General features: G+C 50.6%; 7 protein-coding genes across 8 annotated transcripts; 2 read left to right on the forward strand and 5 right to left on the reverse strand.

The window, feature by feature from the left end:
• Nucleotides 1-192: 192 nt before the first annotated feature.
• L3040_009094 (uncharacterized protein) lies at nt 193-1,869 on the reverse strand (the record flags this gene model as incomplete). Its single annotated transcript, XM_066155843.1, has 2 exons — nt 193-218; nt 279-1,869. The coding sequence occupies 2 exons, from the start codon at nt 1,867-1,869 to the stop codon at nt 193-195; spliced, it is 1,617 nt and encodes a 538-aa protein (XP_066010128.1).
• Nucleotides 1,870-3,102: 1,233 nt separating this feature from the next.
• Nucleotides 3,103-5,185, reverse strand: L3040_009095 (uncharacterized protein; the record flags this gene model as incomplete). Its single annotated transcript, XM_066155844.1, has 6 exons — nt 3,103-3,584; nt 3,652-3,751; nt 3,823-3,862; nt 4,100-4,153; nt 4,219-4,252; nt 4,828-5,185. The coding sequence occupies 6 exons, from the start codon at nt 5,183-5,185 to the stop codon at nt 3,103-3,105; spliced, it is 1,068 nt and encodes a 355-aa protein (XP_066010129.1).
• A 1,080-nt stretch (nt 5,186-6,265) lies between these two features.
• On the forward strand, nt 6,266-7,096 carry L3040_009096 (uncharacterized protein; the record flags this gene model as incomplete). Its single annotated transcript, XM_007294031.1, has 3 exons — nt 6,266-6,385; nt 6,553-6,793; nt 6,846-7,096. The coding sequence occupies 3 exons, from the start codon at nt 6,266-6,268 to the stop codon at nt 7,094-7,096; spliced, it is 612 nt and encodes a 203-aa protein (XP_007294093.1).
• A 238-nt stretch (nt 7,097-7,334) lies between these two features.
• Nucleotides 7,335-8,668, reverse strand: L3040_009097 (uncharacterized protein; the record flags this gene model as incomplete). The annotated part of the gene is made up of 2 exons (XM_007294030.1): nt 7,335-8,405; nt 8,459-8,668. 2 exons carry the CDS (start codon nt 8,666-8,668, stop codon nt 7,335-7,337), a joined length of 1,281 nt encoding a protein of 426 aa, XP_007294092.1.
• Nucleotides 8,669-9,322: 654 nt separating this feature from the next.
• On the reverse strand, nt 9,323-12,034 carry L3040_009098 (uncharacterized protein; the record flags this gene model as incomplete). Of its 2 annotated transcripts, none has more annotated exons than XM_007294029.1 (1): nt 9,323-12,034. In XM_007294029.1, one exon carries the CDS (start codon nt 12,032-12,034, stop codon nt 9,323-9,325), a length of 2,712 nt encoding a protein of 903 aa, XP_007294091.1. The 2 variants fall into 2 exon arrangements, with proteins under 2 accessions (XP_007294091.1, XP_066010130.1); XM_066155846.1 differs by having other exon boundaries at nt 9,323-11,131.
• A 452-nt stretch (nt 12,035-12,486) lies between these two features.
• Nucleotides 12,487-15,966, forward strand: L3040_009099 (uncharacterized protein; the record flags this gene model as incomplete). The annotated part of the gene is made up of 4 exons (XM_007294028.1): nt 12,487-12,517; nt 12,578-12,754; nt 12,814-15,501; nt 15,560-15,966. 4 exons carry the CDS (start codon nt 12,487-12,489, stop codon nt 15,964-15,966), a joined length of 3,303 nt encoding a protein of 1,100 aa, XP_007294090.1.
• Nucleotides 15,967-16,144: 178 nt separating this feature from the next.
• L3040_009100 (uncharacterized protein) lies at nt 16,145-18,482 on the reverse strand (the record flags this gene model as incomplete). Its single annotated transcript, XM_066155847.1, has 3 exons — nt 16,145-16,703; nt 16,758-17,483; nt 17,533-18,482. The coding sequence occupies 3 exons, from the start codon at nt 18,480-18,482 to the stop codon at nt 16,145-16,147; spliced, it is 2,235 nt and encodes a 744-aa protein (XP_066010131.1).
• Nucleotides 18,483-18,999: the final 517 nt, after the last annotated feature.

Genomic DNA, 18,999 nt, shown 5'->3' on the forward strand with positions numbered 1-18,999 from the left:
CTCATTGCAGTCATTCTACGCGTGGTATATTCCTATCGATTCAACTGGACATGCGTTTAGAAATCAAGCCCAACCCCGGGAACAGGCCTAGTCCTACCTAAAAGTCTAGATGGCCCTGTCGTAAGATGCGAAACAAAAACCCACTCCCATATTGCACAATGCCATCTATGCCATCCTCTTCTCATTGAATCTTCACAACCACTCGGAAACTCTTCCGTCTGCCATGACAGTCGATTAGCATCACGTCTCATCTCGCAGCCAGAGCGGTCCGTACATACCAGGGCTCTGGTCAGTAATCCCCACGACGACGATCCGCTTTTTCAAGCTCTCCCTCCTCTTCTCCTCCTTGCTGGTACCGCCGACACTCTTCTTCACTTTCCCGACCACCTCCTTGCCCCTCACCAAGCCCTCCGCGAAGCTCAAGCCGTTCTTGGGAGGTAGGGGCGTGGCTGGTCCATCTGCTCTCCGGGCCCCGTTTGTAATCACGTATTTATTGCTCGACGGAGGTACCGAGGCAGCCTTCTTCTTGTTGACTGGCGATGTGGGGGACAGGTGCTTCATGGTGTTCGACAGCCGGCGTGTGAAGCTACGGGGCGTCGAGGGCGACTGCACAGTATCCGCCGCCTCGTCGTCGCCGTCTCCTATGGCTGTTGTCTCGTGGTGGCTCCTGGTGAATGGGAACGGGCTCTTCAAGGGATGCTTCCCGGTGCCCCAAATCCTCGCTCTTGTTTTCGGGCTCTCGCCGCTTCCCAGGGGCGGACCGAGGACCAGGTGGTCGGACTCCATGCTGAACATCGGGCTCACTGGCGTAGTGGGAGTATGGTGCCTGCTTCTACTCGGATCCTCTTTGAAGCCCGCATCGTAGATATCCCATTCCAGAGAGTCTTTCGCCGATCTGCGAAAGAAGGAAGCCTTCTTCGGAGGATTGGTGATATCTATGTCTTGAGGTTTCCCTTTCTCCCTTCCCTTACCCTTCAAACTTGATTTTAGCGGTATAGCCAGGGGCTTGGGGAGAATAGTCGAGGACGCGGCCTTGGAGACCGAGTGTTTGTGTGCACTGCCTGGTTTCCTTTCGGCACCCATCTGCTCACGGAGGGTATCCTGGTCAAGGATTTCTGGGAGAGCAAGGACTTCGGTTGAATGGTTCGCCGGCCCCGTCAACGGGGAGGTTGGGCGTCGGAGCTCTTCTTGTTCTGGCGCCAGAACCGGCTGCTGTGGTGTCAAGACTTGCGCAGTGCTCATCTGGGTCTTCACGGGCTCGCGAGATTGGCGAGAAGATCTCGAGCTACGGTCCGAGATGTTGTATATCGACGGGGTCAGTCGTTCCCCCTCGCCATTGGGTGACTGGATAATCGACTGCCCGACCGACATGCTCGAATTCTTGGGCGATGCTTCCTGCTCGTCATTCCCAGCTTCGGGCTGACTCCATACACTGGCTGTGCTGGTCGGAGAGCTAGGCGAGGGGGGCGAGGGGGGCGAGGAGGGTGATCCGGGAATCTGCTGATGCCCTATTGGCAGGGCTCGCTCGAATCGAGGATCGAAGCCCGTAAGCTGAAGGATCTTGTGTGAGGACTTCGTCATCGGAGGGACGGACCTCGTCGTTGAGCTCGAGGCAGAAACTGGCGAGGGTGATGGTTGTGAGCCATATCTCACCGGAAGAAAGTTGGGATCGACCCGTAATCGACCAAAGGTACGCGGCGAGGAAGGAGGAATATCGCTGGAGACCGCCGTTTCCCAGACTCTCTCGTCCTCGTTCCAGACCCGAGTCCGTCGAGGATGTTTACTCGGAATCTGCGGGAGCTCGCAACGGTCATCGCTGGCAGCAGCAAAGCGAGGCGCTTCTTTCCCGGGTGGATCTGAGCCCTCCATGCCAACGTCCTGGTGCGTACTGCTGGGCCTCTATCCTTCTTCAGTCTGATCTGAGATTCCGAGCCACGGCTTGAAGAGAAAACGACCGATGAATCTCCCGTCCTGCGTTTTTGGGCATGGGGTTACGGACGCATTATCTATCTCCTCCATGTTGGGAAAATAACCCTGACTATTTGAGTGGGCTAACAAGACGCGAGATGGAACAAAGAGGTTTACTGCTCTCTTGTTCTTTTGTCTCTGGCAGATACGCACCTGACCAGCTTGCCGCAGAGGCGAACAAAGGAATATGGCATCATTCACCGGACCACAATGGATATCGTGACGATCATCTCCCTCGATCATTTCGGGTTTTTGACGGACCTACGAACCCTCGAAATTCGACAAAGGGCAGGTTGGCTGTGCTGAGCTACGGCGCTCAGTTTCGAGTGGAGGTGCAATCCCTCTCTACCTCTCCCAAGAGGTCACTCCGGTGGAACACTGAATCTGGCGTCCGATGCAAGACCTTCTGGTGCGACTTGGGTAGTTCAATCTGGGAGTATGAAACGCCTTGGCCTGCGTTGAGGAGAGAGCAGAGTGGAAAACATTTCGTTGGAAAGAGAGAAAAGTGGAAAATATCTCTGCTACAAGTGTAGAGTAGATCGATAGGTATCTCCGTACGAATATAGCGCTGAGTACAGCACTAGATTCAACGCGAGTGCGGGCTGGATTCAATCATTATCGAGGTCCTTTTTACGAAAATTCAAGTACCTATATGATCACCGAGTTTATCCATTATCGTTATGTAGTACTATAAGCAGGTCGGCAGGTCAGTGATCGTTTATCTTTTGAAGCCCGCCATACCGAAATCTTGGCTGTGGCGCTGACTATCTATTTACGATAACCGAGTGAGCTAACTCGGCTGCTAAATCCGTTTAAGAATATTATATTAAAGTATAGATTACAGAGGAATGTGAAAAATATGCTTCCGTAGAGCTTGTTACTCCGCACATGTGGATCTGCGTAAGTCTTAAAGTACTGCTCTGAAATTCTAAGCTTCAACCCGGCCGCAAACTAAAACTTGCCCCGTTTGCGGAGGGGTAAAGTTTTCCGGACTTTCACGGTATAATACTCTTAGTAGTAGCCTTTTTACATACGATACAAGCAATTGATTTCATTCCGTCATGATAGCCCTCTTAAGTGCGATGCAGGCAGTTATCTTTCTTTCGACCATTCAATCTATAGCAGTAGCCCCCTTCAGCGTGATGCAGCGGGCACTCGTTCAGTGTGCTCCGCAACAAACCACCAGTTCGGATTTCCACGAATTCCCTCAATATCCCATCTACTGCTGCTGTCCCATGGAACGACATAGTTCCAACGTTTCTTCAGTTCATCTTCTGAGTCAAAGCACCTGGCCCATAAATCCAGGTTATAGTTATTTAGCACATTCGTTGGAATGAGCATCTGCAGCTGCCAGTCGCTGGCACCCATAACCCATGAGAAGCGCAGCGCTTTCTCCGCAGCCTCGGGATCATCTATCGATGCCTCTGCTTGGATGTACTCTGTAATGACGTCTTCGCTCTGGTCCCATAATTCCTGATCCAGAATACCCTCCTCAGTTCTCTTTTCATATGCTTTCGGGATCCAGACTTTGCTGATCTTCTTTATCTTACTCTTCTTCGCTCTGATAGCACAATACCAACTCTCTTCTGTAGCTCTCCAGCCAGAGGGCTTGTTCACTATTTAGACTCCTTAGCTTCGCGTCGTAATAGGGACCGATCTATACTTGTAGGTAGATCAACTCACGCATATAAAAGCCCGCTCCTAATGCACCAGCGGGTTCGGATCCCTCGACTGGTGGCAGGAGTCGTGGCTTATGGCCATCATTGATAAGCCTCGCCTGCTCCTATAGTTCCGCCTGATTAATAGAAGCTTCCTTGTGCGATAGTACTCCGTGTAAAACCAAGTGAAGCTTACTTCGCTAGCTATTGCATAGCCGATGAGTTGGCGTCCATCGCTACGCCAAAAACCCCCTTGAGCTCGGCTAAAGAGCAAGCTTAAAGCTAGCAAGAGGGCGAAAATAGAGTTCGACTGTGGCATCGTGTTTGTATAAATAAGTCTTTGAACAATGCGAGCTAAACAAAGAGGGAAATGAGCTTGCAGTAGAAAAGTAGAAATGGAGAATGTGCAATCGACGAAGAAGATAGTGAATCGAATTCACAGCAGGTGCAAGAGAAAATATATACATACATACCTCTTTCCTGAACCGTATTCGAACTTTGCACGTCGGCTATTAATAATCGAGCGGCTAATGATAGTCAGCGCACTGACAATTGCAATCTTTCATTTTTCGATGTAAAAGGATCAACGTACCGGTAGTTTACTTGCAATAATAGCTCGGATTGGGCTATTTTACAGTGGTAATCTTCCAGGACGAAGGAATCTTACAGCAATGATCGATTGCTTGGAAGTAAGTCACCGAACTACTCGCCAGGCTAAGATGGACGCTATCAGCTCATCCAAATCCTGCTCAGGCATACTCGTAATATCCAGTATCTTTTTATGAACCCGTTCGAATCTGTTCTCGTACACGGGCGCAAAGATAGTTCGCTCCAAGACAGCATCGTTAACGGGCCCACTTTCTTTTCCTGGATCTGCGCCAGAGACTCCCTCTCAAAGTCCGCCGCATTACATTCGTCACTTGCCATTCTTCACCAGGGCTCAATGGTTGAGCCAGCTTCAGCAGCATTTTTTGCGAAATATCGGTATCTCTCACCCGGATGGCTCGATCAGCTGTCTCGCGAGGGTGTGTCTACACGACAGAGGAGTCAGCGTTGGTTGCCTCCAGAATGTTCCGGGAGGAGTGCTAAAGCGCACTTCACCGGAAGATACCGAAGCTTTCAAAAGGAAAGGAATGGATTTCTCGGTGACATACGAGTATCCCCCTCACTGCTTTACCAACATTAGATAGTCTAGTCGTACTGAAGAATTGGTCGCCGCCATTATAGATCTCAGCTTTGCGCTCCTTGAAGTTCAGGAGCATCTCATTTCTCAGAACCCAATCAAGGAAAGGTCCATTGTATACGAGTCCATTGTATAAAAGAGTGTAGGAGATCTCGGTTTTCACAGCCAGTGCATCCAAGTACTCTTCTATCTCGACCTTGGCGGCGTATACGGAAGAGCTCTGGCCTGGATTCCTGAGGTCCACGCCGAACTCCGACGGGAGGAATCTCTTGTCTCCAGCTTTGACGGCTGCATCAATGAGGACCTTCTGCGTAGCGACGGCTTGGCTGGCAAATGCCGATACAACCTCATCTTGTCCCGCGAGAGCCTCCGTCATTGATTCGAGGCTTGTGTAGTCAACCTTCACGACTTTGATTTCGGGGGAGAGAAGGTTCGGCTGTTGCCTTCGCGAGTGAGAACGGGGATTTCGAAGAGCCTGGAATCGAGAAGCTCCTTTAGGATCGCAGTGCCGAGGGTGCCAGAAGCCCGAGCAAGTCGAAAGGTGAGTACGCGGACATTTTGGGAAGAGTAACGGGATTACTCAAACCCACAAGAGCTACTTTATTGATGCTAATATCGTAAGGCAGATCAGGATCTGGAGACTGTGTTCTTGTATCGAGATGAAAAGGAGGATCGAAAGAAGAGGGGGAAAAAAAATGAATATCCGGGATAATCAATGGGTGGTCTGTCCTTTTCTGTCTCACCGGGTAGATCCCCTCATTTGTGAAAATGAGGTGGTGTTGAAGATGGATGTTCTGTGTAATCGTGCCTGCATGCAGATGAGGGAAGTGGGCTCACCAATGACATGCTTACAAGCTGCAACAGACGAGCGTGCATTTTCTTCCAAAGACCGACTGGATCATATATATATTCAAAGAGGTTATCAGAGATGGCTTTCGATTCGCTTCATCAATCTAATTTAATTTGATAGGGGCTGTTGAGGACTGTTCATATGGCGCCGTTATGGTGTGGAGTCACCATCAGGAGACGCCTTTGGCGAGAAGCGAGAAGCGAGAAGCGAGACTCGCCAAGTGCAATGTTGATATCGCCTTGACTTAAAATAACTACACTTCATGCGAGTCTCATGTCATCTTCTCTGATAAACAATCGAGATATAAACCAATTAATGACACTGCTGAGAACCACACGCGGTGATCAACTCCCAGAAAATAGTCCGAGATACAAACAACCCCCTTGCATAGTGAGACACATGAATACCTGTAGCCCCTTTTTGCTTTAATAGGAACTTTGTCTCATAGTCTATCTCTCTGTTATATATGTGAAATAGAGTTCCTCCATGGTCTTGTCTCGTCAGAATCTTTCTTCTTAGTCTTCCTCATTTCTTTACCCAACTGCTTTCCAGATCTTCACCTGCTGCTCTCCTCAAGAATTCAGCAACCTTGTCTGGCATCGAAAGATGGGGGCTGTGAGATGCTGGAACTCGTTCAGTCTCAACCTCCCCTCCTTCGGCCTTAATCTTATCGACCATCAATTCCTGGAGCGCAAGAGGAATAGCCCGGTCGTCTTCGCAAAGCAGGTATGAGCTTGGAATCCTCCTCCAAGCAGCGGATTTGGTCTTGTCCAGGAACGTTGAGTGTGCCTGTGGTCGTTACCTCAAACTCTATCGCTTTCGTCTGCTAATAGAAAACAGGCAATCGCGTGCGCCTCAGCAAAAACTGACTCCGAACTGAATACCTTCTCGAGGGTGTCGTCTATGTTAGAGCCATCGTCGATGGCAAGCTGGCTGGCAACGCTTTCGCTTTCCGCTGGACCACCGGAGAGAAGAATGTGTTGTGGATCACCCAGTTACTGGTCGATCGCAGCTATCGAGAGCGGGGCATAGCGAGGCGCCTCTTGGATCATCTCGTGGAGGTTGACATTGATATATATGGCCTGATGAGCTCACATCCAGCTGCTTGTGTCGCGGCTGCGCGCATCTTTGCAAGTAAGCATATTGGAGCCTTGCATTATAAAGCAAACCCTGACAGCCATATGAGCATCTATCGGCACTATTTTACTCGATTGCACCAGACGTTCCGCCGAGAAAGTCATGAAGTCTTCACCTGTCCCGTATGTTAAGGATGCCAAGCTCCGTGGTAGCGTTTTCGACCCATATGACACCAGCGGCCTCATATCCTCAGTTGATACCGGCTTCTTCGTCGATCACACCGAACCTCTCGAAGCCTTAGGACGGGTGAAACAAATTACGACTTGCCCTTTCACTCACGCCTTCATAAATTCGCCTTAAGATCGGATGCGTTTGTTTTGAAATGATGTATTGGTCTTGCATTGCACGATTGCTGCCAGACGCCAGAAAACCTAGAGCTAGATAGAAACTACTTCCCGGGTAGCCACACCTGGTTTGAAAATTCTTTTCCAGGGATATGTTGAATGCATGCAAACTTATCATCATCCACGGACAGAAGCCTGCTTCTGCTCCTAGGACTCAGCCGAAGTCGTCCAAGCCCAACAACCACGCTTCTACATCACTGCAGATCCGCAGCGAGCGCTTTGAAACCCTGTAGCAGATCATCTCTCAAATCTTCCCATCCCTCGATGCCAACACTGACTCTCAGCAATGTCGTATCAACACTAGAATCAGTCATGGCCCGCCACTCAATTAAACTCTCGACTCCTCCAAGGCTAGTAGCATGATGGAACAGGTTCAACTTGCTCGGGAGTTGGCGAGACAAGGTGAGGTCCTTCAAGTAGATGGAAAAGACTGGGCCGAAGCCATTCGGCATCTGCTTCGTCAGCCACCCATCCTTGATATCCTCTTCTTGTAAGCTGGCATGCTCGACCTTGGCGAGGATTTTCCGGACAGCTTCACCGTCCCGGGTGTCGATGCTCTCAGATTCCCCAGCCTTCCCTGGGCGAAGAATGCCATCAAGCCAAGCGACCAGCTTTGCCGTATTGGCAGCCTGTCTCTGGACCCGCACCTCCAGCGTCCTGACACTTCTGATACCCAGCCATCCCTCCATCGATCCCATTACGTTTCCAAGATACGCTCTCTCATTGTGCATCTTTTCGAACCAATCCTGGTGTTTTGGATTGATTGTCAAGATACCACACAGCATATCAGAGTGACCACCAATATACTTCGTGCCGGAATGCATGACGATATCCGCACCCCACAGGAACGGATCTTGCAAAGGTGGAGGCCCAAACGTAGCATCAACCGTCAGGAAAGCCCCCCTCGAATGGGCCTTGTCAGCATATTCTTTGAGGTTGTAAGCTGTCCCCGTGGGATTGAGCGGAGTCTCGACATGAACAATGTCACCGGGTTGGAGATCCTCAGCAGCGCAGTCTAGAGGTATCTTCTTGGACCCAGTGAGCTTCTGGTGAATAGCAATGACGCCGTGACAGCCGTGGTAGCCAGCTCCGATTGAAATTTGCTTTGGGTTGAGGAAAACCAGGAGAGCGTGGAAGGCACTGAGACCGGATCCGTAGGTCAGAGTGGGACCTTTCAGGATATCAGAGAGGATGGCCTCAAAGCGAGTGGTATTTGGAGCTGTGTAGCGGGAGTATATGTGACCCTCGTCTGTAGAATCTGCTGGCTTCGTCACTGGTCAGCGCATTTGCCCATCTTCTCGACTGGAAGAGAGCTTACAGTGCGATCTCCCCAAGCTCTTAAAGCGGTAGAATCTCGGTTGTATCTGAATGTAGTTGAAACGTGCATAGGCGGCGCAACATCTGAGCCTTCGTTGAGATAATCGTCTGCATGGATGGCTTTGGAGGCGAGGGACAGATTCGCGAGACCATGGCTGGAACTGTGGTCCTGAGTGTTCTCAACTCTATTTTTCTCAACCCTTTTGGCCATTGTGCTCATGGGCTCAATGATATGGGCTGGAATGGGGACTGAATGAATAGGAAACTGATTTAGTATGTATATTGGAATTGGAGCTGTTAGTGGAGTAAGAGATAGCGTCTTCGGAGTGAATACGTGGGTCTCACTAGCGTCCGTGGTGGTGTGTTTGGCTCGCAGATGCAAGCCGAGTTACACCACCAAAATATTTCTTGCTTCTCCAAGTTGCGCGTCAAGATGCATGAATTGAGCAATCTGTATGGCTCGTGCACGTAAATCTCGTAAAGTGTGCATCTGACCTTGCAAGTCCTAGTTGTACCATATTAATCGAACTTCTAAGAACACCGTTCACTCTATCGCTTATGACTGTTAGGAAGAGAACAATACATTGTTGATATGTGTCGCTGAATAAACTCAAGTAGCTGATCTACCGTGCTTCTTAAGATAACATCGTCATAGCGAAGTTATATACCACCTGAACACCAGGTAATTCTCCACCTGTATCACTCACTGCAGTAAGTGCCATGCGAATATTTCTTGAAGCATTAAGCGCGATGAAAGCAAATGGGTATCTTGTGAAATGTAGCAAATCCGAACGCCAAATAGTGATCCTAGCAAGATGTCTTCCATCAGATATCATCTCCGTGTCAAATGCCGACCAGTACAGAGCTAATTAATAACGGTCAGATTGTCGCACTTATATTCCACATCATATTGCTTTCCCGCCTCGGTTTCTCTCCACTTCTCCACGGCTGCCTGGACCATCTTCTGTACCAGCTTCGCTTCGGCAGCGTTCATCACAAGGCCAGCAGACTGTATCCCTTGACTCACGTACGTATCCGAACCAGAAAGTTTCAGAAGAGCGTTCTGAACAAAACCCATGTCAATCGTGTACTTCAGCATCAACGTGTGTACCTGTTCATCATCTGGGATTCTCTCCAGTGGAAGTCGGGTAGACCTTGCCCGCATTGGCCTCGAAATCTCGCCTGGTCGCTTTGCGGATGATTGCATGGACTTCTGCCGCCTCATAAGATATGCTCTGGGGTCGCCCTCAGGTATCGATGTTTTGAAAGGTTGCTTGGTAATCACGTTGCTAGCTGGCTCTTGTTGGTTGATCTCAAGGTTAGAAATTGCAGCACCATACCGATTTTTGTGTGGCGATTGCTTTGCTGAACTACGAAGATCGTTCGTCTGCATGGGTGAGTCTTCATCTTCTGTGCGGCGACGTTTGTTCGCATCCGCTTTGGCCTCCACACGAGCAGCTCGAACTTCCATCCGGCGTTTACGACTGGCATCTTCCTTCCTATATTCATAATCCATCGTCCAGGCAAGATCCTGAAGCCGCCCCCCCTGGTGGCTGGCGTCCTGTGCCAGATTTTGGTCAATTGGCGTCGTCAGCTTCATTTGCTGAAGGCTATCCTGTGGCGAAGTACCCTCGCTTGTTCTCATCGGTTGTACGAACGGCTTGTTGATGCCTCTAGCTCTCTTGGAACCACTGTTAGCTGAGAAAGTTGGCATAGAGCCGTTCAAGAGACTTCTAGCGCTATTGAAGTCGTTTCGGCGTCTGAATACTTCAGAATCGTCTCCAAGTAAAAGCGCATCGTCGGAGTCAGCTATCAGTGAAATTCTATTGGTCATTGATACACCAAGCTGATTGTCAGACTGTCTCCTAGACTGGTGAGATAGAGGAGTAACGAAATTTGGAGCCGGTGCACCGAGATGGTCAGTATGGGACACTTGACGATGCCGAGCTGGGCTTGTTGGATCGAGCAAGTCTGACACAGCATTGATGGGATCAGAAGATTGCTGTGGCGTAGGAAGATGATTCTGCATAAATCCTGGAGAATCGCTCGAGCTGCTAGTTGACGCTGGGAGATTAGAGTCACCTCTGGGTGGAACGGGCGCGTTCAACTTGGCGATAATCCAGGGGTTTAGCAGCTCATCGACACCCACGGCGGGATTGGTGTGGTGATTTAGGGCCGAATTTCGGAACTGGCTACTGGGACTCCGGAAACCCTGGATATCCTCGTTGTAATCGTCCCCAGTATCTCTGAGCTCATCACCCCTAGCCCCCGTAAATGATCCTGTACCTGTACCTGTGACAAGTTTTACTACATTTAAGAGCCCGGTGGGTTCAGTATCTCCAGCAACAGCCGACACAGATGACGGGACAGTCGTCTTGCGAGACATGAGAAGCTCAAAGTTGTCAAGCTTTTTGGCCACACTGTCTGGAATAGCAGCAGGAGAGGTGTTAGTAACAGGCTCTCCATAGACTTCCTTGAATAGTTGTTCGATAGATCCCACCACAAGATATTCATTCCCAAACAGGATATCGTCCTTCGCAGGTTCCACGTTCGCATCGTAACTTGAGACCGGGCACTTGATATTGAGCCAAAGGAAAGGGTCTTTCAGCTGTTCCTCGCCTCCTAAGGGAGAGTTCTTGACATAGTACTTGAATGTACTGACAATCTTCCTCATGGTCCCCTTGTCATGCGCCACTGGTCGGGAGTCTACCGATGTGTATTGGCCATGTCCAGCTGATGTTGCGTCTGGCTTTGGAACCAATATCTCGACGAAAAACTGGCCAGAGACATCAGAAAGGCTGCTATTTTGACCTGCCCCTGCCCCTGGCACATCGCTATGCTTGGAACTATCGTCTTGACAGCTCTGCTCCGAAAAGGCCAATGACCTCTTGATGCACTGAGCTGCGGCCTCTCTCCCAATGATCTGGGCTGCGGCTTCCTTCATTCCGTCATTAGGGCGGGGAGTGAAAGACCAGGAGCCTTTTCCTCCCTTGATAACCTTGAGACTGAGTCGAACCTTGGGTCGAGCCAGAGCGTAAGAGTATAGAAGATCCTTGAGTTTCTTCAAGGTCTTAGCCGCTTCTTTCTCGGCCGTCTGTTTTCTGACAGGAAGCTTGTACAAGAACTTGGAGACAGAGACTGTAGTCCCAACAGGATGCGATGCCCTTGATTGACTAGCGACTCCGCCGGGAGCCTTCAGCTGTACCATGGTGGCCACTGGATGTCCATCGGTCCTGGTTGTTACTGACACCTGGCCCAGTTGTACTGCACTCGCTAGAGCCTCTCCTCGAAATCCCAGGGTGACACCTCCGATAGATTTGAGCTCGTCAAACGACCTCAATTTGCTGGTGTGTCCACGTCTTCCGAGGGCATCGAAGTCCTCCTCGGGGATGCCATGGCCGTTGTCCCGAACCTCGATCTTATCAATCGTGTTTGGAGAAATAAGAATGTCAATGTATGTAGCTTTGGCATCAAGAGCGTTATCGACGAGTTCTTTGACAAGTGATGTTGGGGTGGTAAGTGCCTGGGCCGAGCCCAGGAGATGGATAGTTGCTTGGGGAAGTGCAGTGATAGCCATCTCCGGATATGAAGATGGATTGCCCTGTTCCACTGCCCAAGCGAGGTTAAATGAGGATATTGGAATATGCCAATTGACGGAGTGACATTTAAGATATTATGGGTGAGAATGTGAGAATGTGAGAATGTGAGCAGGAAGAGGAGGACGAAGTAGTTCGTTCATCAATGTGCATCCGTAGCCTTGCATGAGGCTGAGTGCCCGCTTTAACCGGAGCGGAACCGGAGCGGAACAGCTGTTTAAGCGACGATGACTCCAAACTTTTTGTCCCCCGACAGCCATCTATTCACCTCCATCTTCTTGATACCCCTCGAAGTCTGGTGAACCCCACCAAAAGCCTCCGACCTGCTCAACCACTCGCAACATCCGCAATTACGACGTCCAGAATACTACCCAGAGCACTCTGGGTGCGCAGGTCGCCATACAGATTTCATTTCACTCCTCCTCTTGCTAGAATGGCTACAAACGCCGCGTCGCATAATCCAAGTAAGGAAATTGTGCACTTGGCCAATTTGGACGGATAGTTCTAATTTTCTCTGTACGCAGTTGGAGAGGAGACCGGCCCCGTTTCTGGACAACCTCCTCCGCTGTCGAACGAGACGAAAGCTGCTCTTGCAGAAGCCACAAACTCCAGCCCGACAGGTACCCATGCCGCGGGGCAAGATGCGGCCAGCAAGGTTGGAACTGCCGAAGCAGAACCAAAGGTGAAGAGTGAGAAAGAACGTACGTGTATCCTCAAGGTCCTGGAGAATCATGCTCGAGGTAACTGATTGTCACTGCAGTTGAGCGGGAACGAAAGAAGGCCGAAAAGCAAGCAAAATTCGAGCAGAAGAAGGCCAAGAAGACAGAACCCGTTGCGACAACTAGCAAGACAAAGGAGAAGAAGGCGAAGGCAGACAAGAAAGCAGATGAGGGTACATTGCCTCCTTACGTCGAAGACACCCCATTTGGCGAGAAGAAAATCATCAAGTCATTCGACGACCCCCAGTACAAAGCCTACAACCCGACGGCCGTCGAATCCGCTTGGTACGCGTGGTGGGAGAAAGAGGGTCACTTCCTGCCCGAGTTTACGGATGACGGCAAGGTTAGGCCGGAAGGATCCTTCGTTATTGTCCAACCGCCCCCCAATGTCACCGGCGCACTTCATATAGGCCATGCCTTGGGTAATGCTCTTCAAGATGTTCTGATCCGATGGAATCGTATGCATGGCAAGACAACCCTGTGGCTTCCCGGGTGTGATCATGCGGGTATCTCGACACAGAGTGTAGTAGAGAACATGCTGTGGCGTCGCCAGGGCAAGACCCGTCACGACTTGGGCAGATCAGAGTTTGTGAAGACTATATGGGACTGGAAGACCGAGTATCATCAAAAGATCAATACCGTCCTTCGGAGAATGGGTGGATCCATGGACTGGACACGTGAGGCTTTCACTATGAACGAGAACTTCTCAGCAGCTGTTACGGAAACATTCGTCACACTTCACGAGGAGGGAATCATCTACAGAGAGAATAGACTTGTGAATTGGTGCACAAAGCTCAACACATCCCTCTCTAACCTCGAAGTCGTCAATAAGGAGCTCACCGGTGCAACAAAACTCGACGTACCGGGGTACGACAAGAAGATTGAATTCGGTGTCATTGTACATTTCAAGTACGAGATTGAAGGCACGGATGAGAAAATTGAGGTTGCCACAACACGTGTAGAAACTATGCTCGGAGACTCTGGTATCGCCGTGCATCCTGACGACGAGCGATACAAGCATCTAGTGGGAAAGATGGCAATCCACCCCTTCATTCCAGGCCGAAAAATGCCAATCGTTGCCGATACCTATGTTGAGAAGGATTTTGGAACCGGTGCTGTTAAGATTACACCTGCCCATGATCCTAACGATTTTGCTCTGGGTGCCCGTCATCATCTTGAGCGAATCAACATTCTAACAGATGATGGTTTCATGAACGAGAATGCTGGCCCTTACGCCGGACAGAAGCGATTTGACGTACGTTACACAATCCAGGAAGATCTAAAGAAGGCAGGATTGTACGTCTGCAAGAAGGATAATCCCATGACCGTACCTATGTGCGAGAAGTCGAAGGACATTATCGAGCCGCTCTTGAAGCCACAGTGGTGGATGAAGATGAAAGACATGGCAGCAGCTGCTCTCGATGTCGTGAAGTCAGGCGAGATCAAGATCTTGCCGGAGACTGCAGAGAAGAGCTACATTCGCTGGATGGATAATGTCAACGACTGGTGTCTGTCGAGGCAATTATGGTGGGGTCATCAAGCACCTATGTACTTTGCTCAAATTGAGGGCGAGGAACATGATGAAGCTGATGGTAGTCTTTGGTTTGCAGGCCGGACACAGGAAGAAGCCGAAGTAAAAGCTAAGAAAGCTCTGCCTGGAAAGACCTTCGTTCTGAAGAGAGACGAGGATGTCCTGGATACCTGGTTTTCTTCTGGTCTGTGGCCCTTTGCCACTCTGGGATGGCCCAATAAGACCCACGATTTCGAGACCTTGTTCCCAACATCTGTGCTGGAGACTGGTTGGGATATTCTGTTCTTCTGGATCGCTCGGATGGTTATGTTCAGTCTCAAGCTCACTGGCAAGGTTCCGTTCACGGAGGTCTACTGCCACTCCTTGGTCCGCGATTCTGAGGGTAGAAAGATGTCCAAGTCCTTAGGCAACGTTATCGATCCCCAAGATTTCATCGAAGGATGCTCTTTGGAGGATTTACACAAGAAGTTAACCTCCGGAAACTTGGCCCCTAACGAGGTGGAGAGAGCAACCAAATACCAGAAGACCGCTTTCCCAGACGGAATTCCACAGTGTGGAACAGATGCTTTACGATTCGCTCTGGTATCATATTCCACTGGTTCTGGAGACATTCTGTTCGACGTCAAGGTTATCCACGCATATCGCAAGTTCTGTAACAAAATCTACCAAGCAACCAAGTTCGTATTGGGCAAACTACCGGCGGATTTCGTACCCAACAAGACTACCAAGCTCACGGGCAAAGAGTCGCTGGCCGAGGCATGGGTTCTTCACAAGATGACCATTGCAGCGAAAGAAATCAACCAGGCAATCGCTGACCGTGAATTCCAAAAATCGACGACCATAGTATACCAATTCTGGTACAACCATCTGTGCGACGTTTACATCGAGAACTCCAAAGCAATCCTCCAAGATGGAAATGAAGAGGAAAAGCTGTCTGCGCTCAATACGCTCTACACAGCTCTCGAAGGCGCCCTGACCATGATCCACCCATACATGCCCTTCCTGACCGAAGAGCTCTGGCAACGCCTTCCACGCCGGCCAGAAGACAAGACCGCCACCATTGCTCTGGCCAGATACCCCGTATACGATGTCTCTATGGACCGTCCCGACTCCGAAGCCGCGTACGAGCTCGTGCTTGACATTTCAAAGGGCATCCGGTCGCTTATGGCAGAGTACTCCCTCAGAGACGAGGCTCAAGGTTCGTCAACCCTCTTTCACATGTCAGTACAACTCCTAACCTTTTGACGTTGAAACAGTCTACATCCAAACCACCGACCAAACCTCCCACAGCACCATCACTGCCCAACTTCCCTCTATCAAATCCCTCTCCGGTAAGGGCGTCTCCACCACTACAATCCTGTCCACCAATGCCGCCCGCCCCGCTGGCTGCGTCGTCTTCTCCATAAATGCCTCCACCGCCGTGCTGCTGCACGTCAAAGGCCGCGTCGACATCGATGCCGAGATCATCAAGGCGTCCAAGAAGCTCGAGAAGGCGAAGCTCGGCATCGAGAAGCAAAAGAAGATTTTGGGCGACGAGGCATACAAGGAGAAGGTAAGCAAGGAACTGCAGGAAGTCGAGATCAAGAAACTGGCGGATCTGGAGACCGAGGCCGAGGCGTTCGAGGAGACCATTAAGCAATTCGAGGTCTTGAAGATGGAGTAGAACCTAGGTATTTTCAGATTAGAGAAACTCCTGGCTCCGTCCGCGATTTGCCTCTGAGTAAGTCGGTAGAAACTAATCAATATATTTCGGATCAGACCGATTGAACAATTGTTTGTCACATCGCCTGGTCGAGGCATAATTTTTAATAGTTTATTTGTTCTTTTTATCTATGTCCTGGTCATCTGTTCCCATTCGGACCCTTCGGCGGATCTCTGACGAGCAGTCTGACCTTTCCTTGACCAATTTCATGGCCCTGGCTAAGAATATCAACTTCTTCTTTCTCTGCCTCAGGCGCAGACACCGAAGCAGCAACGCCGTTCTTTGAGAAAGATCTAGCATCAATGCCCAGAATGCCACCGACGTTGTTTCTGTCTCCTGGAACAGAGAATTCGCGGTAGGCGTAGCGCCACTCGTTCAGAAAGTTGCGGATCGCCTTGCCGACTTTATCCTTGCCATTCTTGCTGTGATGGCCGGTGCCAGTGATGGCATACACAGGTCGGGTCTCTTTCTGATTTTCCAGAAGGACTTTCTCCAGATACTCGACAGCTTCCTCCGGGTGGAGACCGTGAAGATCGACATAGAGCTCGGAACTCAAAGAGCTTCCCTTGTTACGCTCTTCGTAGAGCTCACGAGCCGCCTCTCGATGTGCTTTGCGCATCAGATCGTTCTCTGACTGTCCTCGAAGACTGAGTGCCTTGGCAGCCCGAGCATCGTTGCGGTTCCATGCTTGAGCGGCGCTATGGAGGGTTAACAGGCCAGCCGAGAATTGTGTGTCGCCAACTTGTACATACCTTTGCAAAAATTTGTTTCTCAAGCCACCGTGCTTGATAGCATCCTGTCTAGCCTTGAGATAAGCCTTGTTGGCCTTTTCGCCTGTCTCCAGCCAAGGAACATGCTGTGGGCTTGGAATGGCCTGTGCAGCTGCACTATTCTCGCCATTGCGAATGCTGGTGGAGCTGCCATTCCGACCAAGTTTCTTTACGTCCTGTCTGAGCATACCTGAGCCAGGAGAAGGTGACATCTTGACCACCTCGGCGAGAGAGCTCGGAGTCATGTTCTCTTTGTGCCCGTGTCCATGACCACCTCTCTTTCCATGGTGTTTCTTACCGCCCTTGATAGTGACTGCACCGAGGGAAGGGAATGCTTCTGTATCATCCAGGGCTGGGGCTGATGGGATTTCTCGGGTTTGATGTCGGCTACTAGGTCGTGATCTTTGGCTCGATCCATCACTTGCGTACCCCTGCATGCCCTTGAACCCGGGTGGTTGTGCGGTGAAGTTTGCTCCTTGATAATTACTAAAAGCGTTGGTAACATTGATTGAGCTATAGGAGCCCCATTGATCCTGCACGGGTTGCAACGAAGGGAAAGCATTGAAATCTTGAAACTGGAAGTCTTGCTGGGCATTTTGAAGTGGTGGTGTGCTGCTTCCTGCTAGAGCCAGACGATTCAAGAAGTGCGACGGGTCGTGGGAAAAGATACACGTGTCTCCAGCAAGACAATTACCTTCAACCCAGTATCTTTTTCCAGGTTAGCATGTGAAAAATGAACCAAACCACCAATACTTACTTGCAGATGTGGTTACTAAGGTCGTGGCTGAATCTACAATCTGCTCTAAGGCATTGTCCGGTCGAGAGCCAGAACCTGCAGACGACGCCACTCTTGTGGTTTGCAGCAGGAGTCATAGGACGGGAAACGCTGGGGGCCATGGACTTGCCGATAAGGATAGCGCTCTTGGTTTCTGTAACCTGCGCGATGTTTGCATCGCCAGCTTGTCCTTCCATGAAAGCCATGATAGTTGCGCTCAGGTCATAGCCATGTACAGCGAGGGCTGCCTCAATCTCTTCATCTGATTTGGCCGGACCAAGTATGGAGCGGAGCATATCGTATGGGCTCATGTCATTCTGCTGAGGTTGAATGTATTCAGCGGCGGCTGCATTGAGGCCACTTTGCCCACCGCCAGCAGAAGAGGATGTAGTACTTCCACCATCATCATTTACCAACCAGTCGACATTATCACTACCGTAGTCCCCGTATATGTCCTGCATCGGACTGGCGGATTCGGAGAATTCGTAGGCGTTCAGGCTCGGACTGTGAGGAATGGCTGGACTGGTAAAGGCAAGTCTGGGGGAGGGGCGGGGAGAGGTGAAAGGAGAGACTGCCGATGACTTGGCTCTATTGAAAGAGGACGGTACGAATCCTGGCGGCGCAAGGGGGCTCACACCAAGACGGGGAGAAGACGATACCGGCGTGCCAGAGTTTACTCTGGGTATCGGCCAGGGAGCTGGAGATGCGGCTCGACGTAAGACGGTGTGTCGCATCGGCGGAGGGGAACTTGGATTTGTCAACGACTCCCGATGGCGCCACAGCACATCCAGCACGGCATTGTCGAGAGAGGTGCCGACTAAGGATGTTTCCTTTCGGAGAAACTCTTCCAGCTTGTCCGTCTTCTCCTCATCCTCGAGATTCGCGTCCTGAAGCAGGGGCAGGCAGAGCTCGTAGGTTTCGTCGGACACCATGTTTAGGCGGGGCGGATGGGTTGCTGGCTATGATCTCCGATGAAGATCACAGGGTGATTAAGATGTAGGAAGGTCAAAATGCGAGGGACAGGTCGAAAGGGCAACGCAAGATGGGGAAAACGATGCAGGCCGGACCGAGTCTGAGAGCGCGATGATGATTGAAGTTACTCTAGTAAGAGTCGGAGGAGCAGGAGGAGGTGGAGCAGCAGCTGGTCGACGACGGATAGCACTGGGCTCTTTCTTACATTGTCTCGCTGAAGTTGCCAGCGAATATCATAGAGACAGCGATATTGTGAGGTGGGAGGTGTGAGGTGGGAGGTGTGAGGTGTGAGGTGTGAGGTGGAAGTTGAGTGTTATGAAGTGTGGGGGATCTGGATGGATGAATGAGGGAGGTTCGGGTCCAGGGGAGGTGAGGCTGGCTGGCTGGCTGGCTGGTCGGGCTCGGGGGCTCGGGGTCTGGCACGCTAGTACTTAATAAGTAAGTACTTACTTTACTTGACGTAGTTCACACTTGACC

This window comes from Drepanopeziza brunnea (assembly GCF_022702325.1).
Source record: "Drepanopeziza brunnea f. sp. 'multigermtubi' strain 214-2 chromosome Unknown ctg19, whole genome shotgun sequence".
Taxonomy (NCBI): domain Eukaryota; kingdom Fungi; phylum Ascomycota; class Leotiomycetes; order Helotiales; family Drepanopezizaceae; genus Drepanopeziza; species Drepanopeziza brunnea.